Here is a 14092-nt window from a genome sequence, read left to right as displayed (position 1 = left end):
TTCAACTATTCCTTTTTTCCGGTTTCAACCAAATACTTGTCTGTGAAATTGGAAAAAGATGTAACATAAAAACAAGGGATAATTTTAGAGATGTCTCTTCAAGTTTCATCGGTTAATCAACATTATGCTTACAAATTTTAATTTTGATTTCTTTGTTATAATTCATTTTACAGTAATATGAAACAATTTATCTCTTTAATTAAAGGGAGATAAACTTAATATTTTATTAGAAACCAAGACGCTAAATTTGAAAGGTTATTTCTGAAAGAATGAAATATGTGGGATTGTATGAGTATAACACGTGCCTCATGAGTCCCTCCCTCATATAAATGGCCATGTATGTAGAATCTCTCCGTCACCTTTGCAATTAATTAATTAATTAATTAAATATGATTACTAAAACCAAAAAGGCAGCAAAAGTCCAAAATTAATCTGATTGTTATTCAAATTATATTATACATACATACTTATCATCATAAATCATAAATAATAAATGAAGCAAAAGAAAGGGAAAACAAGTGTGATCCCAAATGACACGACCGAGGTTGAGCAGGAAACCAGCTCTTGTTCGTCTTCTCTCTGTTGCTGCTGTCTTCTCCATTATCCTTATCGCCATTCAGTCCTCTTTCTTCACTGGTACTATATCTTCTTTTCCTTAACCCTAATTATTTGAAAATGCTCTTCGCTAATTTACTGTTTTGAATTTGATGCATCCAGGTAGTTGGACTCCCGTTAATTTGGATATTCCGATCTTGTCCCACTTCCAGTCTAACCTTCAGCAATGCGTCGTAATTATTTCGATATTGTTTGCTTCTAATTATTTCCATGGATCTCCTATATTTTGTTGAAAACTGATATTCATTTTCAGCATATTATACCTCCTATATATACTCCACATATGATGTGGAATTTCTGCTTACAGGCTAACCGAGGGCTGGGATTGACTGCTCATATAATTGATCATTGCAATGTCATTCTCAAGTTTCCCCAAGGAACTAATAGCACTTGGGTTTGTCTCTCATCCTTCTCCTACCTGTTGGTTACCTTGTCAGTTATCTACAAAACAACACTGAAATGCATTTCCCCATTCATTCTATCTTGCAGTATAATGAGCAGTTCAAGATCTTTGAACCATTGGAGTACAAGTACGACGTTTGCGAAGCAATACTTCTGTGGGAGCAGGTTCCTCATACTTGTTATTCATGTTAATTAGTCATGTTTTGGGGCTTCTACTACTAGTTCATTAAAATATATTGGGATTATCTGAAATGCAGTATCGTAACATGACGACAGTGTTGACAAGAGAATATTTGGATTCTCGGCCTGATGGATGGTTTGACTATGCAGCAAAAAGGATTGCACAGCTGTAAGTTATTGGCTTCATCCTCCATTCACCTTCTCAATCAATTAATGATAGATTTAATGTGATTTGATCTTCATATTTTATTTCATTGTTTCATTACTTTTCCTGTTTGCAGAGGAGCAGACAAATGTTACAATCAGACTCTTTGCGAAGAACATCTCAATCTAACTTTACCAGCTAATCCCCCGTTTCACCCTCGACAATTCAGAAGATGTGCAGTCGTTGGCAATTCTGGAGACCTCTTGAAGACGCAGTTTGGAGAGGAAATTGACAGTCATGATGCAGTTATACGAGATAATGAGGCTCCTGTTAATGAGGTAAATTAGCTCTTAGTCCGTTGAAAATAAAAATGATTTAAGTTAAATAATTTGTCTGTTTAGGGCGTAGTAGGTAATATCTTAACTAGAGTTCTCTATCCAATACAACACTTTCAAGTATTGGAAAAGGTTGAATTATGAAGATACAGTTGCAAGAATTTCTATTCATTAAACTGTAGAACGTCTAAACTTTGATGTCATATTTTCTCTATTGAACTGACTTTTCAACCAGTACTTTAATATATCTCTTCCACTATCACTTTTTTTTATGAAGTAATATGTTTCATTAAAATGCATCAAGGAGGTGCAAAGTTACAAGTAACAGAGGGATAAAAAGGAGTATTTAGCTCAGTTCAGCTCCTATACAAAGTGTTAATCTAGAACTAGGGTGCTAACAAAGTCTAGAAAATGTCCAGCACTAAGGGCCGGGGTCAACTTTGACCAACAAAAATGGTTAAGTATGCATTTAGCTTTAAGAGAGTGATTTGGAGTTGAGATGCCATCAAAACATCTCTTGTTCCTTCTGTCCACAAACACCAAAAGATAGTATCAGGAATCATCAACCAGATTTTCTTGATGGCCTTATCAACTTTCCATAAACTCCAACACAAATGTGCCTGTCTCATGTTTTTGGCATAACCCAACACAGGCCAGAAAGGGTGCAAAACATGTTCCAAACACCAGTAGCTACTGGACAGTGCAAGAACAAGTGATTAACAGATTCCAGATCCTTGTTACATCGGTAATATCTGTTAACCAGCAGAAATGCTTTCCTGTTAAGGTTGTCTAGTGTTAGACAAACTTCATATAAGGCAATCTAGTTGAAGCATATGACCTTAATTGGTAGCTTGGTCCTTCAAATCAATTTCCATGGTCAAGAATCCAGCACCTGATTTTGCTTGCAGATCTGCCTGTAACAGTCCTTGACTGTGAATATACCCTTACTGCCCCCAACACATGGTATCTTGAAGGTCTTTATTTATGTTGCAACTCTTCACTTTTGCAAACAAATCCATAAAACTATCCATTTCCCAGTCTTGGACATACCTTCTTAAGTGCATATCCCAGTTGTTGTTACTCCCATTCCGAGCAATTGTGGAGTCTTTGTCTTGAGCAATGTTGAAGATGCTAGGATAGACATCCATGAGTGCTGTGTTGTTAAGCCATTTATCCTTCCAAAAACTGATGTGCACTCCATTACCAGGTACTGTCACTGATATAATATATTAGTCAAATTAACATCCTAGACCTGTGTCCCTATATTATTGCATATAAAGTGAAACAAAGAACTTAGTAAAGCCACTGGAGTCCTCATTCTGTTGTATCTTGCATATTCTTAAAATTCTTACGTCATTGTCTACGTTGCTACAGGTATTTCTTTCCATGCAATACTGGTAAAGCGTGTGTGGCATTTTTATTATTTGATCAACTCTACTAGAGAATAACTAGTCTGGCCTTGTAATTGAGATCTGAGAGTGATGATGACAACCAGTATTTATGTAGTCATTAATATGCATAATCTGTTAAAAGTTGTATAGCTCTGCCTACAAGAACCTGAATCAAATGGGGACTCAACTCAGATTTTTGCCTTGGAAGCTTATCTGGAAAGTCAAAATTCCATATAAGGTGACAGTCTTTACTTGGTTGGTAGTTAAAGAGGCGGTACTACACAGGAGAATCTAATGAAGAGGGGAATACATATGTGTCCTAGATGTTTTTTTTGTGAGCAACAGGCAGAGACAATCAACCATCTGTTTCTTCATTGCAAGGTGGTTAGACAACTGTGGCACTTATTTACCGGCTTCAGGGGCACAAACTGGACCATGCCACAAAGGGCAAGTCAGGCTATAGAAAACTGGAACAATAAAGGCAGTGGCAGTACAGACCAAAGCAGATGGAGGATTGTCCCAGCAGTGATTTGGTGGACCATATGGAAGGAGAGAAATATGAGATGCTTTGAGAGTAGTAGTAGTCCTTTACACAGGATTAAAATGAACTGCATAATCACTTTTTGCTATTGGTGTAGTTCGGAGTATGTAGATGACCCTATAGCGGTTAGAGATATCCTAGGTCCTTTGTAAGATGTAGTAGGATCTAGTTTAGTTTTGTTTTAAGTACACACAATTGTATGTAGCTCCATGATGTAAATTTGGGATCCCAGCCTTTAGTGCTAAATATTAATACACAAAACTGTTACCTTTGTCAAAAAAAACCCAGTAAAAAAAAACCTTCCAGATTTCACATCTATTTTTATTGTTTGATCAACTCTATTAGAGACTAACTAGGTCTGGCCTTGTAATTGAGATCTGAGATTGATGAAGACTACCAGCATTTATGTAGTCATTAATATGCATAATCTGTTAAAAGTTGTATTAACCCAGTAAAAAAACCCTTCTAGATTTCACGTCTATGGTGTCAATCAACCAGAATTTGTTGTGAAAATAACTGCTTATAAATATGCTATGCAGAAATACGCCAAGCATGTTGGCCTGAAGAGAGATTTTCGCTTAGTTGTGCGAGGTGCTGCTGGAAACATGATTAAAATTCTCAACGGTTCTGGTAAATTATTGGAAAACCTATTTATTTCTTGAACATTTGATCATATACATCTTGTCTTCTGTGTTTGTTTTTGTTCAGATTTATTTCATGCTTCTTCCCATTTTCCTATATTGACTCAAGACAAAATGATGTCTTCAATTTTTGACGTTCTGTGCTATGTTATGAGCATCAACCAAACAAAACTTCTTTTATGATCTCATTGTTGCCTAATAAACACTACCATTCAGCAATGGTTTTAGGTGCTTTCGTATTCAAAAAAAGAAACTCTAGGTGTTTTGAGGCAAAGTAATCATTGTTAGAATAAGAATAGGTTTACACAATCCTTTTATAATAGGAATAGAAATAGGAATTGTAATAGCAATAGGAATCGGAAGAGTAAATAGTATCCTACTTGGTAAAGGATTGTATTGTAGTACAATTTCAAAAGGATTGTATTGTAGTATCTATAAATAGGGTTTCTATTAATAATGTAGATACAACAATTCAATAATATTTTTCTCCTATATTTCTCGCATGGAATCAGAGCCTCTACGATGTTGGTAAAGTTTCCAATGCCGGGCGGGCGGCTATTACCCATATATGTCGCCCGTCTAACCAATGATTATGTTAACAACAATGATTATGTTAGCAAAAGTTGGGTCCATCGTGTATCTTTTCTGGTGATTATTTTCTCATATCTTATTTGTGTAGCACCATGTCATCATCGGAATGAATACTTTTTTATATCCAATTTGTGTAGTACCGTGCCATCTTTCCGGTGACTACTTTCTCATATTTGATTTGCGTAACATCATTTTTTTCCAGTGACTACTTTCTTATTTGTGTAGGGTCATGCCATCACTCTGACCTTACCCAAATAATTTCTCTTTTTCAATTGGGTCGTACCGTCAATCTGACTCTATCCATATAATTTCTATTTTTCAGTAGAGTCGTGCCATCATTCTGACCCTACCTGAATAATTTTATTTCTCAGTTTGTGACCACTTTCAGCCATCAAACCTGATACTTCGGCGCATGAGTATGTTTTGGTCAATTTTTCAGTGACTTGCTTGTTTGATATGGACTCATCTATTGATTCCAAGACAATCCATATATTTTATACCAGATTTTGAGCACTTTCCGACAACTGCTGCATTGTGAAGAAGTCTATATGGAGCAACCACCTAATTTTGTTACTTAGGGGGAGTTTAGTTGCCTTGTATGTTGATTACATAAGTCATTCTATGGTCTGAAATAGTCTTCTTAAGCTTGGTTTGGGAAGTTCAACACTGTAATTTTATCACTTTGTGTTTTATCGATATTATGCATCAAATTCAGTATTTCATGAGAAGACCAAGCATATTGAGATTGATTGGCATTATACATTAAATCCAGTATTTTTAATGAGAAGACAAGCACATTAAGATTAATTGTCAATTTTGTGAAGTTGAGTGATCAACTTGCATATATCTCATCAAGCCCCTCATCGGTCCTTATATTAATTACATTTGTAACAAGCTAGGTACATGACTTGTATGCACTAGCTTGAGGGGGAGTGTTAGAATAAGAATAGGTTTATACAATTCTATTTAGAATAGGAATAGGATAGTATGTAGTATCCTAGTTGGTAAAGGATTGTATTGTAGTATCTATAAATAGGGTCTCTATGTAATAATGTAAATACAACAATTCAATAATATTTTTCTCGCATATTTCTGACAATCACTGTATAGGATAAGAAAATACAGACTACCTATGTTTGTTGCTCTTTGGTGCAAATTTCAAGATATATGATTCACACACAATTTTATTTTTTTTTTTTAAAAAGAACATGTATTCTATGTTTCACACATTTTAAACTTCACTAGATTTGTTGTGACTGAGGCGTAATAGTTGTTTTACTTATTTATATTTTGTTAAACTTCATCATCTCTCAACAGGGATAGTTCTGTATAAAAAAAATTCCCTTCGTTTACTTTTTTTTTTCTTTCCCCTTTTTTGGTGTAGGGGACTGCTCACTTTTGTATACTCTAATCACCTCCTTGGTGTCTGTATTTTATCTTTCAATAACACATTTTGCTTACCGATCAAGAAAACAAAGAAGAAAAAAACGCACTACCATTCAGTGGCAATCATTGGTTTTTTATTTTGATGGTGTATATTGATAATGTCCCTTTTTGAGGATTTTGGTCTAAATGTGGTTTTGCAAAACTCTAGAATTCTTATTCTTTTTGTTATTTAACATGTGATGTAGGATACTTCATGCTTGTTGCTATGATTATATGAGTGTGTCATATTAGGATGTCAGGTGCGCTTATTGTGATGAGCGCACTCTGATGCATTTCTATAAAAAGCCTTTAGCACCAGTAGTTGGGTCTTATACTGCATATTAGCAGGGTTGTGTACATGAGTTGTGCTATTGAAAGTTGAGCTAGAAATAGTTTCTCATGACTAAGAATAATCAATTCTTCTTTAATGATCTAATGGTTGTCCATTTATGTGTAACCAATCAGCATTGCTATATACAAAATTACTGATTTTTTGAGCATGATTGCTTATATTTTAGGGATTCAAGTTTTGAGAGCCCTTTAACTTTTCGAGAGTCTCAATCTAGTCCTTTAAATGTTGTTAGATTCAACAAACATTCTATCTTTGGTTTTGCCCTTCTGTCAAAAAAGGTAAATAGACCCTCAATTTAGGGGGGCAAAACAATGTCTCTACCCATTATAATATTGTTTGTTCTCTTTCCCAACAAATGGATAAATAAACACGAGAGACTTGATTTCTTGTCGGTGATTTAACTAAGTTGTTGGTGCTTTCTTGTTTCTTCTTGTTTTCTGTTCTCACTTCTTCTGTCGGATACCTCAGAGATTTTTTAATCTATACTTGGTTGATTTTTGGAACTTAGGGAAAGAGTGTCAGCTACACCAACTCTCTTAACCTGAATGGTTCAGCTAAACCAAAAGTTGCTTATGGGAGGAGGGGGGTAGGACAAAGGAGGAGAGGGGGGGAGAGAGAGCAGCCACAATAATATTGTCAAGCCTTGCATGTTTCTCTTTGTGTGGCTTCAACTTATTACTATTTTTTGTTTTTAGTTTGGAACTTCTCAGATGGTCCCAAAATTAACTTTTGACACTAGTATTTATATGATCCAAACAATTGTTGCAGTCTAGACTCTAGTAGGCATAAGTGTTGAAGGAAGGAACAAGACATATAGATGATAGCTCCTTATATAGCTAAAGGGATTCTCCTTTTTCAATTTGTCACCTGGTATAAAGAAAACACTCTTCTTGCTCCTAGCTTAATCAGGAAAAAAAGAGATATAGAGGGTGTGTTTGGTATGGAGGAAAACATTTACTAGAAAATGTTTTCCAATTTTTCAATGTTTGGTTGGCTTAAATGTTTGAAAAATGTTTTCCAAATCAACTTATTTTCCTCAAATTTAAGGAAAATGACTTCCCTTCCAAAATTAAGGAAAACATTTTCCAAAACTCTACTTCATCCTTTAATTTTTTTTTTCTTACCCTACCCATACCTCGTACCGGACCCTACCCATTCAAAAAATAAAATTAAAATTTTTAAATTTTCTTATTTTTTAAATTTCAAATATATTTTTATCTCTACCATCCCCCCCACCCCTCCCCTCCCCTCCCCAAAATAAAAAATTTAAAAATTATTTTTGAAAAATGTTTCAAATTTTAAGATTTGTTTACCTCATCCAATCCCTACCATCCCTATCCCCTACCCCCACAAAAAAAATGCTTTTGAAAAATATTTCAATTTTTTTTTTTAGTTTTTACGCCACTCCCCCGTCCACCCCCGTCAATTTTATTTTTAAAAAAATTATTTTTGGGAAATATTTCAAATTTTAAAAAATGAACATTTTTTTACACCATCCCCACCCTTTACACCCCTCCCCCGCCACCCGCCATCCCCCACCCAGGCTATCCTTGTCAATTTTATTTTATTTTTAAAATGTTTTTGGAAAATATTTCAAATTTAAAAGAAAAACACTTTTATGCCACTCCCTACCCTAACCCCCTACCGCCACCCCCAACACAAGCCATTCCCCTCAAAAACAAAATTAAGAAAAAATTATTTTTGGGAAATATTTCAAATTTTTTTAAAAGAATCATTTTTTAAGCCCCCCGCCCCCTCCCCCAATCAAAAAGAAATTAAAAAAATTTGTTTTTGAAAAATATTTCAAATTTTAGGCCCCCACCTGCGACCAAGTCAATTTTTTTAAAAAAAATAAAATTGGTTTTGGAAAAAATTTCTTAGGTAAGATCTCAGGGTCGGATTTTGGAACGATCATCGGGGTCTTGTCCTAGTTTGGGTGTCGAGGTCGGATCCTAGATCAATTATCGAGGTTGATTTTCGGATCAAAAATTATTTCCGTAAAGAGTATTTTTTAGTCTCAAGCCAAAAATAAAAAATATTTTCTGAAAAATTTTCATTTACCAACCAAACATTAAAAAATATTTTCTACTCATCAACGAAATATGAGAAAATAAGTTAGAAGTCCACTTGTTTTCCAAGAAAACATTTTCCTTCAAACCAAACACACCCAGAGATGTTGAGCAAAAGAGGAGGAAGATGATAGTTCTAATCAAGTTTAAGAAAATTGACTTCAGTGCCCCTCTCTATTTAGCATAGGTCGTAGGACCATGTTTGTCAACTCTGTTAGCATTTCTTAGCAGATAGCTCTTTGACAGACTAAAGGTCTCTGACAAAATGTGAAGAGCATCTGAAAATTAGCAGTGAACTTTCTACTGCTCTTTTTATTATTGTTAGCAATGACTTTGCTGTGATTTGTTATTATTGGAAGCAATACTCATGAAGCTTCTTCTCATTATTTGTTGCTATTCCTTCTTTACTTTCAGACGATGAGGTGCTTATAATTAAAAGTGTCATCCATAGAGACTTCAATGCAATGATAAAGGTAATGTATCATTCAGATGAGTGGTAGTATCTTTCTACTTGTTTGTTTCTCCGTTAAATCTTTCTTCTTGAGGTTGCTATTGTTAGTTTTAGTTGTTCTCAACTTACATCTTCAATAAGTGCTACCCGTGAATGTTCTGAGTTTTAGTTGATATTGTTTCAGGAATTTGTTGAAGAATTACAAGCTAAGGATACATTTCTACTTATAAAAATGAATGCATATCTACTTTTTCAAAATATTAATACTCCCCCCTCCCCCACAAATTGATATGAACGGAACCATGCATAACAACTGGATCTTTCTTTTCCATGAAGTATGGGACTCTTGCTCTCTAAGTTGCTCGGACTCTTCAATTTTGGTGCTGCACTTGTGTCGACACGACATGGGTATGGGTGTGGGTGTGGGATTCGTGTCCGATTCGGTCAACCAATTTTGGGTACTTCGACCAAAGTCGATAGGGAAAGTCTGGGCAGTTTTAATTATTTCTGTAATCAATACAAAAACTAAGGTGAAATTGAAGAAAATGGAATACCTTTTAATTATTTTTAGGCAAATCCACACCCGTATCCATATCCCTAATCTTAAAAATTAGATCATGAAGGATCCGACCTCTAGATCCGCACTTGTATTGGACACCCGCACCCGAGTCCAAGCAACTTAGCTTTCTCTATCCCTTTGTATGTACTAATTAAAATGGAATGAATTTTTATGTTGAGTATTACGGCGATCACCTTACTTCGCATCTTTTGACCATGGCTGTGTATCCTTAATACACACAGCATGTTGAGGAAACTCTGATGGAATTAAGTTGTAGCATTGTAGGGGGTGAAATAGAGAATTCTTTAGGATTCTGAATATTAGTGTTGGTGAGAATCATCCTAAACCTTAAGGGTATAGCATGGACGTTGCCAGGCAAGATAACAGAGGCTCTTAGCAGCAGGGAGGGAACATGTTCACATGCAAAAGATCGGAGTAGATGGAGAATTGTCCCAGCTTGTATCTGGTGGACAATCTGGAAGGACAGGAATTCCTGATGTTTTGAGATCTTAGAGAATGATATGCAGAAGATCAAGTTGAACTTCATCTCACTGCTATGTTTTTGGTGTAATCAAATTTCATAATGATAATATGTCTATCATAGATGTTCTGGATCCATTATAGCTAGAGAGGGAAGACACTAGAGCTCTATTGTAATATGGTTTCAGTACTACCCAAGTACTGTTTTGATCCCTGATATGATACAAAGTTACTGATTTCAAAAAAAAAAATGATGAAACAATTTTGGTTACCAACAACAAACCCAGTATAGTCCCATAGGCGTGTTATAGCGAGGGAAGAGTTTATCCAGACCAACCGTCCCATCACCTTGTCGTAAGGGTGAACATTCAGTATTCCCAAAGTTTGGATTCAGTAATTCGGTAATCGGTTATTGAAAGTAGATACCAAATACCAAACTTCTTAGTTCAGTCTGGTCTGGTAAATCAAACTTTGGTTCAGTGAGTTTTGGTACAATAATTCGGTAATACTGGCATGACCTTCATGTCAGTTCATCCAAATATCATCTTCCAATCTTAGCAATGGAGCCAACAAAATTAATAAACAAACAACTTTCAACTCAACAAATGATCACTAAAATATGATGAAGCTCAATGGAATCAATAATCAAGAGAATTTGTGAACATTCAACCATCTACAACACTTAATAGTACCAGACCCAATCAATCGAAAGTCAATATCAGATTAAGCACAAACAATTCCAAATATATGGTATATATCAATACTAATGTTTCATACCGTACCGAACTCTAATATCATAATTCTTAAATTTCTCTTGAAAATCCTACTGAATTATCGAAATTCTCAATTCAGTTGAGTAATTTGGTGATTTATGCACAACCCTTCTTCGGTTAAGAAAATCTAGTGCCTCAAATATGCAAATCACTCTTAAAACACACTATGAACATGTTGGAACACTCAAAACACCAATCTGAGTTCGTCTCACATATTTGACCATGGCCAACTCTTAATTCCTGCTTGATTTGGTGTATATTTTAGCATATCTCTGATTAGTTTACATTTGCTTTAATGAATCTAGTGAACGATGATAGACTAGAGTCATGTCCTCGGGCAAGGGAGAAAGGCAGGGGTGGTAATTGGGTTAAGAGAGTTTCTAGGCTGAGAGTAGGGTCTTGGAACATAGGGACATTGATGAGGACGTCAATAGAATTAGTCAAGATTCTCAAGAAGAGGAAGATTAATATAACTAGTGTCCAGATTACCAAATGGGTAGGAACTAAGGCTCGAGATATGAATGGGTTTAAATTGTTGTACTTAGGAGTCTCGAAGATCAGGAATAGAGTAGACAATCTAGTAGATACAAATCTAAGGGAGCAAGTGGCAAGACATTAGGATGATCAACGATAGGATGATGTCGATTAAACTAGTTGTTGGAGGGCTTACTTTGAACATTATTAGTGCATACACACTAAAAGCAGACTTGGATGAGGAGGTTAAGAAGCGTTTTTGGGAGGATTTAGATGAGGTTGTGAGAGGTATCCACACACTGAGAAGCTATTCATAGGAGGAGATTTTAGTAGCCACATCGAGACAACTCCAAAGGGCTATGATGATGTGCATGAAGGTTCTGCTTTTGGGGATAGAAACGAAGAAGAAGCCTCACTTTTGAATTTTGCAAAAGCTTTTTAATTGGAGGTAGCTAACTTGAGTTTCCCTGAAGGACGAACACTTGGTGACATTCCGGAGCACATTGGCTAAGACTCAAATAGACTGCATACTCCTTAGGAAGGGTGATAGATGTCTTTGTAAGGAATGCCATCCCGAGTGAGAATCATACAATCCAACATAAGCTCTTGGCTATGGATTTGAACCCACCACCCCCCAACCAAAAAAGTTGATTCTGAACTTCGTTTGTGAAGGAACTGAACTTTGACGGCCAACCCTTTTTTATGTGCCGCTTTACCCTAAAAGGATAATGAGCTTTGCTCCTTTGGGTGCTAGGCGCTCCTGTGGTTCGCGAGAAGGAGAAAGGATGTTGCATTTGGCGCGCGATGATAAAGAGAGTCTTCGTCTATGCATGAATTGCAACAAAAAATAAATGATAAAATAAAGCTGAAACAGAGGTGAGGTCACAAGGGTGGATGGTGTGTACGGGATGTCGGTGAAATGAAAATTGTCGAACATGATTGCAGGATGGATGATTAAGTAGTTTTCTTCAGAAAACAGAGTAGCTTTGCACTATAATGGGTAGATGATGTTAATTGAAGAATGTCTTGTGCTGATGCAGTGCTTACATTGCTAATTGATTCAAAGTGTTGGCTAAAGCCTAAGGGATTTGTTTATTTCAAACGTTTTGTGGCAGTGCCTTGTTTTGCCCTCTTTGGGCCATAAGCCACTTGTAATATTTCATGACATGTTGGAAATGAATTTTAAATGTATGTTTGATTGTAAAAGAAGCCCTACTATTATTTCATGACGTGGTAGAATATGATTTTTTTGTAAGGTGGTGGGAAACTGATGCTTTGTGACATCAAATTCATTTGAAGAGAATATGACTTTCCTCCATTATTTATCACAGAAAATCCGGAATCCAGTCTATCTGTTCCAAGGTATCGTATTACGCAGAGGTGCGAAAGGAACTGGGATGAAATCAATAGAATTAGCACTTTCCATGTGCGACATTGTTGACATTTATGGTTTCACTGTTGATCCTGGTTACACAGAATGGTAATGTTCTATTATGCTCGTCTTCTCCATTGTTACTTCAGGCTTTACTAGACGACAATATAAATGCACATTTGAAAAACTCGGTATCAGGTTTTCTATTTGCAGCTCTATCCAATGTTGAAATATTACCATCTCTCTGGAATATTTGACACTTCCACTTGAATGCCATCTTCTACTTTACCTTTTCCTAACTTTTGCATGCAATTTCTTACATCTAACGACCATTAAACATTATCTCTGTGTGGTTATTGGGTAACTTTGTTGTATAGGACTCGATACTTTTCTACACCAAGGAAAGGGCACAACCCACTCCAAGGAAGGGCTTATTATCAACTCTTAGAATGCCTTGGAGTAAGGACACTGGATTAATGCAGTTAAAGTTCATTTTTCAATTTGTTCATTTTTTTGTTTGATGCTCTCGCTAAGAAACCATATTTTAGGTCATACGAATCCATTCTCCTATGCGAGCAAAGAGAAAGCAAGACTGGTCTGATGTGCCTAGTCGAGAAATGATAAACAATGCTCACAGAGCTGCATTGCGTTTGAAAAAGAAGCAAACTGGGGAAGAGGGAGGATTGGGACAATTTGTGAACTGTAAAGTATGGGGCAAATCAGGTCCCTATGGCACTGGGCCTGTATCTGGTTCCACAGATATGACAGATACCAGGAAGGATTCAAATTACAATCGATGGGAAATCATGCCTTTTGAGAGCTTGAGGAAGGAAGCACGGAAGCACTATATGCAGATGGAAGGTGTGTCTTTGTACAAGATGGATGGGAATAAGCTGGATGATCTAGTCTGCGTGAAACACCCCCTGAAATCCGAGGCATGAAACAATGGCTTGACATATGGATCCATTTGAGTTGAACCTAATTAGTATTTCACATGCACAAATACAAGGGAACCAAGTGATTTGTGTTCAACACATCAAGCAGCTTCCTCTTGGAGTGTAAGCTAGTGACAGCCACCACAGTGAACTCAGATCTTCTTTGGAAGTGCACTGCAAAATTGTCTGAAAGTTGCATATACTTTATCAGAATTACTGGAGGAATGAGGAAAGAAGGGACCAATATTCTTGAGATGTCCTTGACTTTTCTTAAATTCAGTAATTTTGCAAGTGAAGAAATCTCATGCTCCATATTTACCTGATTTTGTTATAGAACTTTTCACAGCTAGTATACCTCTGT

General features: G+C 36.1%; 1 protein-coding gene across 1 annotated transcript; it reads left to right on the top strand.

The window, feature by feature from the left end:
- Positions 1 to 497: 497 nt before the first annotated feature.
- Positions 498 to 14080, top strand: LOC125847843 (sialyltransferase-like protein 1). The gene is made up of 11 exons (XM_049527550.1): positions 498 to 636; positions 718 to 788; positions 923 to 1009; positions 1105 to 1182; positions 1275 to 1366; positions 1479 to 1680; positions 4149 to 4239; positions 9102 to 9160; positions 12756 to 12904; positions 13174 to 13255; positions 13345 to 14080. Exons 1-11 carry the CDS (start codon positions 531 to 533, stop codon positions 13735 to 13737), a joined length of 1410 nt encoding a protein of 469 aa, XP_049383507.1. The 5' UTR covers positions 498 to 530; the 3' UTR covers positions 13738 to 14080.
- Positions 14081 to 14092: the final 12 nt, after the last annotated feature.

This window comes from Solanum stenotomum, chromosome 12 (assembly GCF_019186545.1).
Source record: "Solanum stenotomum isolate F172 chromosome 12, ASM1918654v1, whole genome shotgun sequence".
In the NCBI taxonomy this organism is placed as follows: Eukaryota; Viridiplantae; Streptophyta; class Magnoliopsida; order Solanales; family Solanaceae; genus Solanum; species Solanum stenotomum.
This window is presented reverse-complemented; position numbering and strand designations above follow the sequence as displayed.